Source organism: Ascaphus truei, chromosome 8 (genome assembly GCF_040206685.1).
Source record: "Ascaphus truei isolate aAscTru1 chromosome 8, aAscTru1.hap1, whole genome shotgun sequence".
Lineage (NCBI taxonomy): Eukaryota > Metazoa > Chordata > Amphibia > Anura > Ascaphidae > Ascaphus > Ascaphus truei.
The window spans coordinates 53,168,009-53,187,038 of record NC_134490.1 but is presented as its reverse complement, the minus strand read 5'-3'; the positions used below and the strand labels follow the sequence as shown (position 1 = coordinate 53,187,038).

Sequence of the window (19,030 nt, the reverse complement as noted above, 5' to 3'; positions counted from 1 at the left end):
AAGTTCCAAGTGAATTGGCCATACATGCTTTTTGCCTTAGCACTACTTACTAAAAATGGGCCAAAGTGACCTTCTCACGGTCACATAGATTTGTCACTGGATTCCACCACAATGTCTGTCCAATGACCCAAATGAGCAAAATAGGGACACAAAACACGTTCAAGGTGCAATCTCTCCAAATAAATCACTTGATGTCCACATTAATTTACATCATACAGTATATCTGGGTACAATAAGAAAGGTTAGCCGCACTGCACAGGGCAAATCTCGTTTTATTCAAAGGTGAACAAGTATTGGGTGTAGGTGTACGGTCTGAAGTACAGGGATGTCCAGAACCGTTACTGTATGTATGCCTGCTCTGATGCACTAATACAATATGTTTGTTTGAACTCAACCTAAGGCCGAGCTTATAGTGACGGCGACGCGAACGGTGACGTCACCCGTCGCCACTAGCGAAAGATGTAATTCGCTTTCCGGCGACCAGGTAGAGGAAGCACACAGGAGGCTGCGCTTATAGTGCCGGCGACGCAATGTCGCGGCAAAACAAATGTATTGCCACCAGCGTCACTCCGCGTTTACTATAAGCGCACGCGATGGCGGCAATACATTTGCTTTGCGCAACATCGCGTCGTCCGGCACTACAAGCGTAGCCTCCTGTGTGCTTCCTCTACCTCCAATACTTGCTCATGTGGAGCCAGCTTTGAGACGCAGGGGTCAACAGAGGGTGAGCACCAAGGAGAAAATACTATTTAAACTATATTCTTTAAAAGCAACAGTCTGCCACTCTTACACACCTTTCTTGTTTTATTCAAAGGTGATATCAGCAGACAGACGTTCTGTAAAGAAACAGAGCATGATGAATTGCACCTTTTTATTTAATGCATTGGTGCACCCCTAATTAATGACTTAATCTGCCTGTGTAGAAAGTCTAGCCTAGACTGTGTAGGATGAGAGTACTGTAAGTGCCAGGTCTATATACTGTAGGCTGCTATAGGAGGCTGTGTGCATGCAGTCTGGTTTGTAGAGGTGATCTCAGTCCAAGCACCGCCTCCACCCAGCCTCCAGCTCCCCTCCCTCCCTGCTTGCTGCTCCCATTTCCGGCATCTTTTATCTAGTGTGAGCACCGCCTGGATCTCCCATCCAAAGAATGAACACCTCGGACGAGGAGAAGCAGATGGAGCTCATAGAGACTCTGAAGGATCAAGGTGAGAGAGTGGGGGCTGCATTGAAGCAGGGGGTGCTTGGATACTCAACCCTTCCTCTTGCAGTGACAGTTACAATGGTGTAGTGCATTCTGCCAGCCACCCTTCCCAGCTCTGTCCCTACACCCACCATATGTCTGCCCCAGAGGAGGGTATACTGCATTATTGTAAACCTTGTACTCCCTGTGAGCTCATGCTCTCTCTCCCCCCCCCCCCCCAAGCAGTTAACGGGTGTATCATATGTCCTGTTCATTCATTACAAGCAGTGTGGAGGGATCCTTACTATAAGCATCTCAGGGTGCAAAATGGACCAAAGGCTGGACATTGAATGGAGTCATGCTGTTAACCTCAAGTGTGAGGAATTGGGGCATAAAAAGGGGGCATTCCCCAAGTTTATAGATTTTTGAATGTAATTTGTTCAATTCACAACAAAATGAACATGCTGCTATACAAAGCAATACTGAGTATAATATATGTAAGTATGTTTTAATAGTGACATAACAGGCATCATATATACATTGCAATATATATGTTGGTACTCACATACTTTCCTTACTCCAGGTTGAATGTTCCGATTCTAATTCATGCAAACTTTGGGCATGTGACGGTACTGCAAAAGCTCGAACTGTCTGTGCTGATAGCACTTAGTACAGGAATGGGACAAGGTGAACTTTGTACCCAAGGGGGTGGAACAAACACAGCTTTACTACCTGGGCAACAAAGCAAGGGGAAGGACCATGAGATACATTATCAATGTAACACTTACAGCAAAGCGTTGGTAAACATGCAGCCTGCCACTTGTGCAGTGAGGGAGATGGCATCATGCCAACTTTACACACTGTAAGGGTTCCTCCTACTTTGGTGTAGAGAGAATATACCATTATAGTTAGTGCAGTCACAGGTACGATGAGACCCTGAACCTTGCCATTAGTTTTAGCGCGCACAGCAGGAAACAGTAAGCGGTGCAATGCCATCAGACATTTGAGGGCCTAGTTACCTAAATGTCTATCAGGTCTTCCAGTGCAGAAAGGTGTCTAAGGCTGGGGCCATGGTACCGCAGGCCGAGCGAATAGACTGCCTTAAGGCAGTGTTCGCGTCCATGTGGCGTGCGGGCGCGTGCGCGCGGGAGGGGGTGCACGTTGCGCAAGAAATCAGTTCAAACTGATTTCTTCGTGCGACAGGCCGGTCACGTGAGTGGTTCGCCCAATGAGGGTGAACCAGCTCCGTGATGTCACTGGCACGCACCTAGACACACCCACGGACGGTGCGTGTACCATGGCCAAAAAACGCACCCGCTTCAAGCGTGTGATGTCACGGCCGCGCACGCCTCCGCACGGGCGAAGGCACTATGGACCTGGCCTTATGGAGTAACCATGCATAATAAATACATCCCTGAATCCTATATGGGGTCCTGCTCTCCAGTGATCTCACCTGTATAATATCACCTGGTCAAGCAACTGATTGGCAGAGCAGTGTGTGGCTGGTTTCACTGGCAGTGTAGGGGTTGATCACAAAGGCAATCTTTTGGGGTTCTAAATGGGCGTTTATATGGGCAGTGGTTATGACTAAAGCCTGTTTCTAACCCTCATTGCATCTGATATGTGCAAAGAAATGTTTAATCAATGTTTTTGTTTTGTCATAAGAAGAAACCCATCACCCACTAAACCTCCCAATTGTGTGATCAATACCCAAATCCTAATACCTAACCTTATACCTATGTCATACCAATTCTATGAGGCACATTACATTTCAGGGATTTAACTTTACAATATTTGATTCTGTAACAAGACTTTTCTAATTGTTTGGAATTAAATGACTGGATCCTAATGAAGAGATTATAGAAAACTGAAAACGATATGACTACAGTATATAAGGCATTTTTCCTAGGAGTTTGAGGAGAAGGAAGATGAGATGGTGACTGTCGTGCACATGTAGACATACAATCCAGTAACAAATTACATGATTTCTGGAATTCAAGTATTTTGTTGTTTTACACTTTGACAAATAATATGGTGATTTATACCATTTTAAAATATCTGCACAGTCCAAGTGCACTGCTTAAAAATGTGCCCCCAAATAGATCTAGTAGGAGACTTATTCCAAGAAAAATATAGGCTGTGGTACGTTTTCGAGAGGCAATCTATGAGGTTTCAAAAACCTCTGTGCACTATAATATAATACAGAATGATAAGACTCTTTGACACCAAAACCAAAGGACTTAATGCGGACATGGGTTTTCTCACACCCTATCAAAATTGTTTGTAATTATCCTGCTTGCCTCTATTCTTATCCACACTTTCTCTCCCCTCCAGCATCCCTCCCCCTCCCCACCTTTCTTTGTCACTGTCCCCTGGCTTCAAACACTTAACACCCTACCTTATCTACAGTACATATCTGTTGTTTTTTTTCCTCTCTCAACACTGTTTTAGCCATTGAATCCTTTGTATATCAGTATTGCTTGACCTGAAGAAGAGAGGATAACTCTCGAAAGCTTGTCCTATGACATAAATTGTTAGTCAAATAAAAAAGGTATCACCTAATACTGAAGAACTCATTTATTCTGCACTATCGCAACTGGACTAACACGGCTATTTTCTGATATATATATATATATATACAGTAGTTGACAAATCACCAAAAAATCTACTCGCCACACAAAAAAATCTACTCGCCACCTAGTACCAAACGTGTGCTGCTTGGGCCAATATTTACTCGCCCGGGGGTTAAATCCACTCGCCCGGGGCGAGCAAATGTATAGGTTTGTCGAACACTGTATATATATATATATATATATATATATATATATATATATATATATATATATACACAAATAAAACTGTATGCTCATCTGCATGTCTTAGGCAGGTCTGCAACCCCGCCTTTCCCCAAAGGCGGGGTTGCAGACCTGCCTAAGACATGCAAATGAGCATACAGTTGTATTTGCATATTTGCTTTCCTGTGGAGGGTTTTTGTCACTTTTTTTACTCACCATAACTTAACTCAGTATTATGGTATATATATATATATTTGCTGGGCTACAAACATGAGTTTTACACACGTGTGTGTGTGTGTGTGTGTGTGTGTGTGTGTGTGTGTGTGTGTGTGTGTGTGTGTGTGTGTGTGTGTGTGTGTGTGTGTGTGTGTGTGTGTGTGTGTGTGTGTGTGTGTGTGTGTGTGTGTGTGTGTGTGTGTGTGTGTGTGTGTGTGTGTGTGTGTGTGTGTGTGTGTGTGTGTAAAACTCATGTTTGTAGCCCAGCAAATGTTCAGTTATCATTAAGTGGTAAAGTATTTGAAAGGTGTAAGTAATGCAAAGCCTTATCACTCTTTGGCCAATATTTACTAAGGTGTTAAAATGTAAGATGTGTTCCGGGACCAATAGGCGTCTTGTTGCATACCGCTGCTTAGTAAATGTAGTAACACAAGGAGGAGAGGGAGTAGTATGTATGATACCTTTTATTGGACCAACAAGTAGTTGATATGTTAGACGGTTTCGAACCTCAAGGTCCTTCATCGGTATGGCAAAAATACAGAAACAAAATATTATAGTGTTTGTAAGAGGGATATCTGGTTGTAATATTGCCTGTCATTATTCATTGTTTCAAAGTGTATGTATACAGTAATTATTGATGTGATGCACTCCAGTATCTCACACCACCAGTACATAGAGACGGAATGTATTGTAAAACATTCTGAAATCTCTCTTACAAACACTGTATAGAAAAGGTTGTTTCTGTATTTCTGTGGAGTCTTCGGTGAAGCGCAGGTCCACATTAAACAGAGAAGAAAAAACCCACGGTGCAATATGTAGGAGCTGGGATGATATGTAGGATAGAAAAAGGGAAAATGGGTACTCACATTTCTCAAAATAATTCAGGCATATCAGAGACACTCGCACTCTCTCTGAATGGAGCTAAGATTTCGTCTGGGGACTTTTAAAGATGGATACCCAATGGGTGGATCAGATGGTACCAAAACAAATGTAATTGATGATCCTCAAGAGAATGAAACAAATAACCTGTGGTGTAGTTTGTTTGGTACACATTTATAAACAATAAAAACATTAAAATGTGCACTCACATTAGGCACATCAGCATTCACATTGTACGAAAAGTACGAAAAGCGAGGGGGACAGGAAGCATTCTACATCGGCGCCATGATCAAGGTTCTCTCTACGGTTAGAATAATTGCTCAGTCTGTAGCACAGCTGTGCGGTTGAAGCAAAGGTTTTCCTTCTGATTGCCGGACTTACGGTTAAGTCACACGGTCCTGAGGGTGCTCTCAAGAAAGCCTTCCTCCTGCTACAATAGCGTAGTTACCAAGTTCCTCTACGCTTTTCTCCTGGATTGGCTTCTTCTGGAGTATAATGCCCGAGTGTCATAGATAGATTGCCATACATTTGCATTAAATCAATTAGGGAATCAAAAAATTATCAATTATGGAATCCCAGCATATGTGCAAGGATTAAAAAGTGTGGAGCTCTCATATTTAACACAGTAAATAGGTGAACACAAAATACATATAGAAGTAATATATAATAATTAATACAAAAGATGGTGTAACTTTAGACACAGATTCACTTCATAACTATATTGTGTATAACATGTTTTAACATTAGAACATATGTTTAATATATATTAAAAGAAAAATGACAAATTAAAAAAATGTGTGGCAAGAATGCTAGATAATGAGATCACTATAGACATGAATACACCTTAAATCAAAAATGTAAGAGATAAGGGAAACATTGCATATATTAAATTGATCTTAAAGATCTCCACAATCAATTATCATAAAAAATGGGGGGTAAAATGAAAAACAACCAATAAAAAATTGGATACAGTGATTGGAATAAGATCCCCAACTAAAGTCTAAATAGTAAAGGGCAGTGACTTAGTGTAATTAATATAAATGGCCTTATAGAAATATGCACAAATGATACTATAAACAAATATGTAATGGAGAATAATATAAAAATGAAAAAGTATTCTATTGAATATGATGCAACATAAAATCTAATTTTAAGGGCATATGGAGTTATGAATTATTAATCTGTATCATAATAAGGGAATATATATATATATATATATATATATATATATATATATATATATATATTTATATACTACCTCAGATTAATAATAGATCAATTTGAGATGAAAATATATGATGCATCTAAACGGGACGGAACGTGAACATATCTAAGATATCCACATAAAGGCATATCATTACTAAAGATAGGGGAAAAGGCTGGATATTAATAATCCAAATGTTTATCAAACCACAATGATCTTACTATATACATATCAACACTCATCTATAAAGATACAATCGCGATTGATAGTATTTCCTATGAATGAAAACAGGAGAGGATAAAAAGGACTCATTTCTCTGTCGGTGGAGTGAATATCAAAATACAGACTTAAAAAGCATGTAAAAATAAATATAAACAGTTCAGCAATCTAGCTCTAGGAAGATTAATGACAAGAACCATTCTCTTCTCTCTGTTATACCTTCCCAATGGATATAAAATGAGAGATATATAGTGAGAGATGTACATTATATAATAGCTTATCAAGATGGAACAAGATATACTATCCTAGTAAAGAGAGGAGAGGGTAGCATGACATACTACTAGATAATACCAAATAGTATTGTTCCACCTAACAGATGATGGTAAGTGGAATAACTGGTGTGGAATCCCAAGGAAAGCACATATAGGCCCATTAATTAGCTAACAATGAAAGCTCAGATGTCTATATCTACATTAAGGCCCTTTGGAGTGAGGGTCTGCAATTTGTGTATCCAGTATGTTTCTCTTCTTGATAGTTTTAAAACTATCGCCCCCTCGCCAATTCGGCCGAACATGTTCTATGCCTTTGTATTTGAGTCCTATTGGATTCCTTCCATGAAAAAAAAAAATGTATAGAAACAGTGTGTGAGAATGTTCCTCTTAAGGCTGCAGTTCAGGCAATATCCTGCATGTGTGTTTTTTTTTAAATAAATCAGTTCTGTAGTAAGAATAAATACTTTTAGCATTTTCTGTTTTAAAAAAAAAACAACTTTGAAAGACCAATTTTCTTGTATTCTATTTTAACAAGCATGCTTGTTCCTATAGCAACGATTTACATTCCCCATATTTAAAGATGTCGCCAAACTTTGCTGATCAATAGACGGAGAACGAATTGACCGGCAGCTATGCAGTTCTTTAGGTAATTAGAGATTGCCCACATGAAACTATTGAAGTAAAAAAAAAAAAAAAAAAAAAAAAAAAGACTGAACTGCAGCTTTAATATTACTCAGATGCTCTAGGATTGGGTCCTGACAGGTCTAGTAGTTCTTCCTACATATTGGAGGCCACACAGGCACTCAAATAGGTAGACTATAAAGTCGGACTTACAATTCATATAGTTCTCTATTATAAACAATTTACTGGTGACCTTAGATCTAAAGTTAAATTTATCTTCAGCTCTAAATTGACATGCCCTGCAGGAGACACATCCAGAGAACCCTTTTGGCTGGGATTGCCAATTAAAGCCTTTTTTAGGCTGCTTATATCCCCACGTAGTAAGATCTAGCTTGCTTTTTAGATTTGGTGCTCTACTGAATATTACTGTAGGTTTCTCGGGTATCTAAACTACTAATATGGGATAATTTTTCAAAATGTGCCAGTGTTTCGCTATAATGCTTTTTATTTTTGGCGCTTCTCTATTTATATTGAGTGATGAATGCTGCACTATAATTCCTAGACTGAGTTTAATTTTTGTTTTCCTTGGTGATGGTAAATAAATTCTCCCTCTCAATTTCTCCCATTCTTAACAATGCCTTATCAATTGTAAATGTATTATAGTTCCTCTCTGTACATTTATGAGTAAGTATATTGGCTTGTTTTAAATATATGTTATCTTCCGTGCAATTACATTTAATTCTTCTTAATTGTCCATGGGGAATATTTTCCACCCGTTTAGGGTGGTGGCAGCTGGATTTCATAATGTTCAACAGCTTTGGGGTTTTGTTTTAATTAATCCCTCTTCTATATAAATAACCAAGTCAAGGAATTCCAATTCTGTTTGACTGGAATTCTAGATTCAGATTGATAGACCTCAAAATAAATCCAGACTTTCCCTATCTCTGCCAAATAAATAAGACATAATCAATGTATCATTTCCATTGGACCAGGTTGGCACCGAGGTCTCGGATGGACCAGATGTAATCTCATCCTCCCAGATGCCCATGAAAAGATTGGCGTAGCTCGGTGCGAAATTGGGCCCCATGGCCGTACCGCATTTGTGTAGAAAATAGGTGTAATTGAATAAAAAATAATTATGTTGGAGAATAGACATTATAGACTCTCTAAGATGAACTCAGTTTGTGTCTTTTTCATATTGGTTTCCATGGCCAGAATCCTCCTAATTGCCTCACATCTCTTGGTGGGGTCTATAGACATATAGAGGGATCTAACATCACATTTGACTAATGTTAACGTATCTTTCCATGCCAATTTATCTAGAATGTTTTAGACATCTAGGGTATCTTTTAGATGTGACCTTAGTGTAGGTACATATTTCCGCAAAAAGCAGTCAATATTAGAGGTTAGAGAGTTTATTCCCGATCTGATCGGTCTTCCTTTGTTTAACTAGATATTTATGTATTTTAGGGAGGAAGTAGGAGAGGTAGGTTAGGTTTCTCTTTAAGTAAATACTTTAATTCATCTTCTTCCACTTCTCCTAGGTTTTTCCCTTTAGTAAGTAGGGATTTCAAATCTGACAAAAAAAATGTTTTGGCATCACCTAATATACAGTTTGCTTCTGCTATTCACAATATTGGCACATTTTTATGTGGTTAAACACTCGGATTATTTTAAGTTGTCCACCTGTTATTCACTTAAAACTGAGTCAGTTATATTGAGTATTTTTAGCGATTGCACTGTTTCACCATCACCTTTTAGAAGCGCCTTTTTTTTGCACTTTTTAGCACTAATTGCTGTTTTTCTGCCATACCCGATGAAGGACCCCGAGGGGTTTGAAAGCTTCTAACATATCAACTACTTGTTGGTCCAATATAAGGTATCATACCCCTACTCCCTCCTTTGTTACTACATGGAAGAAAGGACAAACAGAGTGACCCACACTTCTTTGCCTGCTTAGTAAATGCAAACCTACATAGTGAGTTGAGCACTAACGCCACTTGATAACCTTGGAAGCGTGAGAATAGGAATGAATCATAAAAGGTTTTTGTTTTTTACAGCACAAGCACTCGTATCATTTCCTTCTGATGTGGTGACTGTGGATATATGCTGTGCATGTAATGTTAAGTGAACCAGAGGACATTAAGTTAGAGGAGGTGAGAGGTCTTCATATTTATGCTACTGATGCTCTAGAGCAGCAGAGGCCCACTCCAGTCCTTAAGGGCCAACAATAGGTCAGGTTTTAAGGATATCCCTGCTTCAGCAGGTGACTCAGTCAATGAGAGACACTGAATGAGCCACGGATAGCCTTAGAACCTGGGCTGTTGGTGGCTCTTCGGAACTGGTTGGCTTCTGCTGCTCTAGATTCTTGCTACACACCCTTAGTACTCATTTGGAAATCCTTATGATGGAGGCAGCTCCTTAATGAAGATTACCAAGTTGTTTTTTTGTGAACGTTTCTGATCTGGACTTTTTTTATTACCATCCGTGTGTAATCACTTCTTCCTGTTTATTTATATTATTTATAAAAGGTTTTACCAGGAAATAACAGTTACAGTATCTATTGTTTTCAAGTATGTCCTGGGCACAGTTGGGATACATTGTTCCATTATTGCTTTGTGTGGATCTGCAAAGATAACTGTTTTGCTATTATAGTTACATTAAATGAATAGAGGACATTCAATTTACAGACATTTCATGGACGCTTAGAGATAATCTATGTTGTGCGTATGTAACAGTTACAGACAAGATTCAAATGGGAAATCTGTGGTTACATGATCTCTGTACTTCTTTTCTCTCCATTATACTGTGCTGTGAAAAATTTGGTGTTTAATATAAAATAATAACTTTTTTTCATATAGCGCTTTCCTCCCAATGGGACTCAAAGCACCTCACAATTACAGTATAGTACGCAGCACATGCTGTAGGATTTTTACAGACAGTCTCATAATAAGAGTTCTTACACAGCCAATAGCTTCTCCTACTGTCTGATACCAAAATACTGCAAAGCAAAAACATAAGGGTTATAATCTCACATGAACACACAAAGCTCAGGTGCCACACAAGCCTGAAGGCAAAGCTCCCTCGCCTCTGTTTTATTCCCCCCAATCTGTGTTCTTATGTAAATAGCATATAGAACAAGCATTTTGGTATCCACATGTGCCCGATTCAAATAACATTATATGCCCTTCTGTGCCTTTACACACTATCATTGTCAATTTTAGGTTTGTTATCCCTTCCAGTTGTATCCTTAAATTATTCAAATAAGCTGTACATTACATTTGTGGTTAAATACAGTGTCACACAACTTCTGCTTACAGTGACTTATTGATGCTTGATACATCCATTCTATAGTGATAGATAATGTTACATATCGCCTTTCATTATACATTTTATTTATAAAATGTTTTACCAGGAAGTAATACATTGAGAGTTACCTCTCGTTTTCAAGTACAGTATGTCCTGGGCACAGAGTTAAGATGACAAATAATACATGGTTTCAAAGTGCATGTATACAGCAATAGTTGATGTGTCGCATACTCACAGTATATATACTTATACACAGAGACTGGTATGTATTGGAAAGCATACTCAACAGTGTATGTCTTTATATAGCGCCATTAATGTACATAGCGCTTCACAGCACTAATACGTGACAATCCATATAAATGATAAATAACACAAAGTAAGATTTAGGAAAAGGAGTCCCTGCTCCGAAGAGCATACAATCTAATTGGTAGAAAGAACGTACAGAGACAATAGTAGGGCAAGGGGCCAAGGTTTATGTATGAGGTGTAAAATAATGCACATGTTATCACTGAAGGTAGTGTTATCACTGTGTGATAAACTATACTCTTGTGAGAACAGTGTATATGTGGACTAGACTTATTTTCTCCCTGTTTCTCCCTGCAAGGTGCTCCCAGTACTGAAAGATTTTGGCAAATATTTGTTTGGAATTTGATCCAATACTGTACTCGAAATATGTTATTGTGTATAACACAAGTGCACGAATATGATCTACATTTCTCAAATCATTACTTAGAGATATTTTATGGATGTCATAAAAAAAAAAAAAGCTATGTTTAGCAACAATAGTATTCATACAGTATCCAGGGTACTTTTCATTGTGAAAACTGCATGGATTATGAACAGGTTGATTTACAAATAGCGGATGACAGAATTTAATCCACATGTTAAATCTTTATGGGAGTGTAACAAACTTTCCCTAGTCTGTTAAATAATTGGTTTCATATGCAATCAGGAAGTGGCAAGTAGTCTATTGTCCAGCCTGTTAATACGTCTTAACAGGCTTAGGATAAACACTTCTGTCACAAGAAAGGAAACAAAATACTTTTAAAGAGAAATACATAAACAAGGCTTTGTTATTCCAATATAGTCACTTGGCTCCTGTCTATTCCCTGGTTGAGACCAGAATGAGCCTCTATGTGTTCTCAGAAGCCTGACTATATAGCTCCGGAGATTGGCTATAGGTGGTAGCCCTCTACCTTAATTACTATAGCTGCCTATCTTTTGAGCAGGGGAGTTTCCAGCAGTCAGGCAGCATGCCTGACAAACTTTTTATTTTTACTGCTGGTTTGCAAGTGATGGGTCTGTAAACCCAATCACAGGAAGTTACATACTGAAACATATACAGTATTAAGTAGTGCACGGATCTCTGACAACGAAACCATGCATTGTATGCATTACTTTCCTCTGTGTGAGACATTTAAAGTACTGCTTCAGGCAGCGGTGTTCAAGGGCCACCAATAGGTCAAATACTAGCCACTGATTGAACCACGTATGCTGAAGCAGGGATATTCCTAATACCTGGCCTGTTGGTGGCTCTTGAGGACTGGACCCCTAGCTTAAGGGCCCCCGAAGGGTGAACATGAAAGTACAGCTATCTCTGCTACTCATCATTTTTTTATTACATTGTTTTTATGCATTCATGCCTGGTGGTCCTCCGGAGATGATCCATGTTATTTTCAGCACCGGCAGTTACTTATCAGTGATGTTAGAGGAGAGGTTTTATTTAACCTCCATTTTATTTACAGGATGAGAACCAGAGGTTCAACTGAGACAGCCACCACTATTTTAAGCTCCAGGGACCCTATGACTTCGAGATACTTACCGGTAAAGTTACTGTGTTTAAATCTCCCCTGGGAGAAACAAAATGGCTGCCAGATCTCAGGCTGATAGGAGGCTGCAACATCATTGTTTGTGGCTTCCAATTGGACGCTCATTGAAATCCCCTGCTTCAGCACGGGCAACTTCTCCCGGTATGGGTTCCCAGGAGCTGGAAATCATGCTGCTCAGTTCCTGGGACCCCCGATCAAATCCTTTAAAATAATGAATTGTAGAAAAGAGCAGGATATCACTTTCAAGGGGCATTTAAATGTAGAGGATCAAGAAATGTTTTTAAACAACCTATCGGTGTAATTGGCTTCCTTGGAAAGTTTAATTATCTTTATATTTGTTTAATTTCTCTGGGAACTCTTGATTCCAGCAGAGTGGCTACTCATCTTTATCTGTTTGGCAAATTATAGTGTATTTACTTTGCAATATAAAAAAACCCTGAGCATTTAACTGTGATTTTGATGACTGACAGTGTTATCCCAACAAACAGTAAGTATAGATCAGGGGTGGCCACCTCGAGTCCTCAATGGCCACCTACAGGTCAGGTTTTCAAGATATCTCTGCTTCAGCACAGGTGGCTCAGTAGAAGACTGCACACCTGTGCTGAAGCAGGGATATCCTGCAAACCTGACCTGTTGGTAGCTCTTGAGGACTGGAGCTGGCCACTCCTGGTATATTAAAGAGAGACCTCGCTCAAAACCTGACAAATAGTATAAAGATCCTGTGTGCTACCTGGGAAGTGCTCAGAATAGCAAAAAGTACACAGGGTACTTGAGAGAAAGAAATCCCTTAGCAGTGCACCACTAGGTTAGTATAATGAATTGATTAAAATGTACAAAATGTATTAGTATAGTATTAAAATAGGTGTATATATATGAGCTATCGAGATACACTGATCTCTTCTTCCGGCGGTGTTTTATATATATATATATATATATATATATATATATATTACACGCATGCATGAAGAGTGACCTAGGTGCAAATATATCAGGGAGAGAAAGAGAAAACCATCATAGGGTTGTACGTCCAATAATGTGAATTATTAATAATGGTGAGATATGCACTTACAATTAGCTTAATAAGTATAAGCCATGTATCCACTTTTGGGATCAGGAACTCTGCTTGGGATTTTCATATATCTCAGCTGGGAACTCCCCACACTCTCAGGCTAAGGCCCCGTTCCCTCCGTCAGCGCTCCCGCACTGCAGACAGGCGGGGCGCTGACATACACAGACCGCGATATGCGGTCTGTAGGGAGCCGGAGCGGGAGGTGGGAGGGAGTGGGAGGCTTGAGCGGGAGGGGGGCATGGCTTGAGCGGAGGGACCCGCTACTCTCCCCCCCCTCCCTCCACGGGCTCGGGCTGGAGCTGCTGATTGAAGTAATCACAAGCAACACACGCACACACTCATGCACACACGCAGGCACTCACACACACACACACACAGACACACACACACACGCAGGCACTCATACACACACGTAGGCTCTCTCACACACACGCACGCAGGCAGGCACACACAGACAGACAGAGGCAGGCACTACACACTCCTCCCCGCTCCGCGAAGCCTCTCCTCCTCCCGAAGCCTCCCCTCCTCATTGGCTCACAGCCACACCACGTGACGCGTCGAAGCTAGGGATTACAATTCTCTTGTATCCCCTAGCGGCTGACGCGTCACAGCGTGTAGTGAGCTGTGCAGCCTGGGGGGACCGGCTCGGGAGGATTCCCCTGCTGGTGGGGAAAGCCTGTGCAGCTGCCCACGCCGCCGGGCGCAGCGGGTCCCAGCCCTCAGACAGCTGCAGCCACAGTATTCCACAGAGTGTGGGGAGTTCCCAGCTGAGATATATGAAAATCGCAGCAGATCCTGTGTCTGGTTGGATACATGCAGAGGGAATTTGTGTATAGCACTTTACATAGGGTTCCTGTTTTTGGCTATTTTGAGAAACCACAGTGGATCAATAGTTAAATGTCTGTGTGGTCAATAGTGACCTGAGCCTTAATTCAAAGGCACAGAGTGTTCACTTTGCTTTATTGTTAAGTTTCTACTTGCTCATGCACTTAATTTGGGTCGCCACAGTCACGCAGTGATGCAAATCCTGCTGTGTGTTTACGTATATCATATCTAGTCCTGTAACCAGAAAGAGCGTTGGCACCACAACTTTTGCAAGTTAACTTGTGCCCGTCATTTGCTGAGCTGTTTTATGCTGGTGGTGTAAATCTGCCAAGCGAGCAATTTGTGCGGAGTTACAATCTTGCTCTGATCATAGAGGTAAGTGAAAAATGTCCTTAGTGTTTTGTAGTTAATTGCCAATTAATTGCATTCGTGCGCTAAGTGAGACTGCGTTGTTTACCCCTTCTTTGGTCCTCACGAGCGGGCGGGCGCCTGTCTGCATGTAGACCATAGTAGAGAGAAAGTGGTAACAAAAAGGGGTTCGTCTATATAGAGGTAGTATATGGTAAATATGTAGCTCACCCTGTATCATCTGCTTAGGCCCCCAATAGGACTCGGTTGTTTAACCCCTATTGTAGATGTCACGGGAGAACACGGATCTGTATATATCTGTATCGAGTACTCAGATGTGTGTTCATGTTCATTAGTACCTTAGCAAACAGTTTAGGCTAATATCGTGCCTAACCCTGCCAAAGTACAACGTTTAAGGTAGAACAGTAGTATTCGTTTAAAAGTGAATCCCGTATTTATAATAAATATTGTAGCTCATACATTGTTGCTGGAATCCCTGTCTCTTAGCCGGATCAGTGCCGGGTGGCTATGGGAGTTCCTCAATGCATTCTTGCCACGAAAGTACTCGCAGAGCGAGACCCCTGGCTGTGTGAGAGAGACGCAGCCGGTATGTCTAGACCCGACGTACGTTTCGGTGTATGGAGTCACGCCTTCTTCCGGGGTGGGCGTTTAGGCGTCAAAGACCACCCCTTAATATTGTTTGGTTGCCTAGGCAACCCATTGACTCTTGTGGTGGTCGGTTGCCATACCATATGATACCATATGTATACCTGTCAGAGATGTTTCAGTAAATCAATTCATTTGAGTGTGGATCTTACTTAAAGCAGCAGTTCAAGCAATATCCTACATGTGTGTTTTTTTTTAATATAAATCAGTTCTGTACTATGTAACATTTAAAAAATAAATAAAAATTGAATGTTTTAAAGACATTTTTAATGTTTCTAGTGTAGGAAGCATTTCCAATGTGACAGCCCCTTCTGATAGGCTCTGGCTCTTGTGCCCCGCCCTCTCTCTAGCAGTGAGAATAATTTACAGGAAGGGGGTGTACAAAAAACCTTCGTTAATCCCGTTAGGAGACAGAGTACAACCCTACAAGGCTTTTATTTTGTTTTTACAGTGAAAATGTTACAAGTTTAGAGCAGCAAGCGCCTACATTCAATTTTGATTTATTGTAGCATTTGAGCTGGGGGAGCTGAACAGAGCTATTCCAAGATGTTTAGTTACTGTGGTTTCATGATGGCATTGTAATGGCCAACGGATTAGATGGCCAACGGAAACATGCAGGTACCACAGAGGGAGAGACAGACATGTCACAGCGGGCCATATACAGAGGGCTCCCAGGTGTCAGAGGATCAGCTCTACAGTCGGATCCACCTATATATTCTCCTCAACCAGTAGGGAAGTGGCAGATCCCAATCAGGAATGGGGTATAGTCATTACCTGCACAGAACTGGCCAGGATCACCATAAGGGCCCAAAATAGATGGGGTATAATAGATGTTACTCAGAAGGGGGTCCGATCCAATCCAAGTAACACAGCCAAGTATACGCATCTCCCTTTTAAGTGTTGGGTGGACACCGAGGGAAGCACTGGGTCAATGAGTAACCAAAAGTATGTAAAGCAACGTTCAACTATGTCAAGTACGTGTGTGTGAGGTGACTCCATGATTGGGGATGTGCATGTGTGTGAGGTGTCTCCGTGATTGGGGATGTGCATGTGTGTGAGGTGTCTCCGTGACTGGGGATGTGCATGTGTGTGAGGTGTCTCCGTGCCTGGGGATGTGCATGTGTGTGAGGTGTCTCCGTGATTGGGGATGTGCATGTGTGTGAGGTGTCTCCGTGACTGGGGATGTGCATGTGTGTGAGGTGTCTCCGTGCCTGGGGATGTGCATGTGTGTGAGGTGTCTCCGTGCCTGGGGATGTGCATGTGTGTGAGGTGTCTCCGTGCCTGGGGATGTGCATGTGTGTGAGGTGTCCCTGTGCCTGGGGATGTGCATGTGTGTGAGGTGTCCCCGTGCCTGGGGATGTGCATGTGTGTGTGGTGTCTCCGTGACTGGGGATGTGTGTGAGGTGTCCCTGTGCCTGGGGATGTGCATGTGTGTGAGGTGTCCCCGTGCCTGGGGATGTGCATGTGTGTGTGGTGTCTCCGTGACTGGGGATGTGTGTGAGGTGTCCCTGTGCCTGGGGATGTGCATGTGTGTGAGGTGTCCCTGTGCCTGGGGATGTGCATGTGCGTGAGGTGTGCCTGGGGATGTGCATGTGTGTGAGGTGTCCCTGTGCCTGGGGATGTGCATGTGTGAGAGGTGTCTCCGTGCCTGGGGATGTGCATGTGTGTGAGGTGTCCCTGTGCCTGGGGATGTGAATGTGTGTGAGGTGTCCCCGTGCCTGGGGATGTGCATGTGTGAGAGGTGTCTCCGTGACTGGGGATGTGCATGTGTGTGAGGTGTCTCCGTGACTGGGGATGTGCATGTGTGTGATGTGTCCCTGTGCCTGGGGATGTGCATGTGTGTGAGGTGTCCCAGTGCCTGGGGATGTGCATGTGTGTGAGGTGTCCCTGTGCCTGGGGATGTGCATGTGTGTGAGGTGTCCCAGTGCCTGGGGATGTGCATGTGTGTGAGGTGTCCCTGTATCTGGGGATGTGCATGTGTGTGAGGTGTCCCTGTGCCTGGGGATGTGCATGTGTGTGAGGTGTCCCTGTGCCTGGGGATGTGCATGTGAGTGAGGTGTGCCTGGGGATGTGCATGTGTGTGAGGTGTCCCTGTGCCTGGGGATGTGCATGTGTGTGAGGTGTCCCTGTGCCTGGGGATGTGCATGTGTGTGAGGTGTCTCCGTGCCTGGGGATGTGCATGTGTGTGAGGTGTCCCTGTGCCTGGGGATGTGCATGTGCGTGAGGTGTCCCCGTGCCTGGGGATGTGCATGTGTGTGAGGTGTCTCCATGACTGGGGATGTGTGTGAGGTGTCCCTGTGCCTGGGGATGTGCATGTGTGTGAGGTGTCCCTGTGCCTGGGGATGTGCATGTGCGTGAGGTGTGCCTGGGGATGTGCATGTGTGTGAGGTGTCCCTGTGCCTGGGGATGTACATGTGTGAGAGGTGTCTCCGTGCCTGGGGATGTGCATGTGTGTGAGGTGTCCCTGTGCCTGGGGATGTGAATGTGTGTGAGGTGTCCCCGTGCCTGGGGATGTGCATGTGAGAGAGGTGTCTCCGTGACTGGGGATGTGCATGTGTGTGAGGTGTCTCCGTGACTGGGGATGTGCATGTGTGTGATGTGTCCCTGTGCCTGGGGATGTGCATGTGTGTGAGGTGTCCCAGTGCCTGGGGATGTGCATGTGTGTGAGGTGTCCCTGTGCCTGGGGATGTGCATGTGTGTGAGGTGTCCCTGTGCCTGGGGATGTGCATGTGTGTGAGGTGTCCCAGTGCCTGGGGATGTGCATGTGTGTGAGGTGTCCCTGTACCTGGGGATGTGCATGTGTGTGAGGTGTCCCTGTGCCTGGGGATGTGCATGTGTGTGAGGTGTCCCTGTGCCTGGGGATGTGCATGTGTGTGAGGTGTCTCCGTGACTGGGGATGTGCATGTGTGTGAGGTGTCCCAGTGCCTGGGGATGTGCATGTGTGTGAGGTGTCCCTGTGCCTGGGGATGTGCATGTGTGTGAGGCGTCCCTGTGCCTGGGGATGTGCATGTGTGTGAGGTGTCCTGTGCTTGGGGATGTGCATGTGTGTGAGGTGTCCCTGTGCCTGGGGATGTGCACGTGTGTGAAGTGTCCCTGTGCCTGGGGATGTGCATGTGTGTGAGGTGTCCCTGTGCCTGGGGATGTGCATGTGTGTGAGGTGTGCCTGGAGATGTGCATGTGTGTGAGGTGTGCCTGGGGATGTGCATGTGTGTGAGGTGTGCCTGGGGATGTGCATGTGTGTGAGGTGTGCCTGGGGATGTGCATGTGTGTGAGGTGTGCCTGGGGATGTGCATGTGTGTGAGGTGTCCCTGTGCCTGGGGATGTGCATGTGTGTGAGGTGTCCCTGTGCCTTGGGATGTGCATGTGTGTGAGGTGTCCCTGTGTCTGGGGATGTGCATGTGTGTGAGGTGTCCCAGTGCCTGGGGATGTGCATGTGTGTGAGGTGTCTCTGTGCCTGGGGATGTGCATGTGTGTGTGATGTCCCCGTGCCTGGGGATGTGCATGTGTGTGAGGTGTGCCTGGGGATGTGCATGTGTGTGAGGTGTGCCTGGGGATGTGCATGTGTGTGAGGTGTCCCCGTGCCTGGGGATGTGCATGT

The 19,030-nt window shown here is 43.1% G+C and overlaps 1 protein-coding gene across 3 annotated transcripts in view; it reads left to right on the top strand.

Annotated features, from left to right (window-relative positions):
• The first annotated feature begins 1,067 nt into the window (after positions 1-1,067).
• Positions 1,068-19,030, top strand: part of SHTN1 (shootin 1) — a 104,367-nt gene continuing 86,404 nt past the window's right edge. For all 3 annotated transcript variants that reach the window (XM_075612009.1, XM_075612007.1, XM_075612006.1), the window contains exon 1: positions 1,068-1,205. In XM_075612009.1, coding sequence (XP_075468124.1) covers positions 1,148-1,205 — 58 coding nt within the window. In that variant the 5' untranslated portion in view covers positions 1,068-1,147. The remainder of the gene's footprint in view (positions 1,206-19,030) is intronic.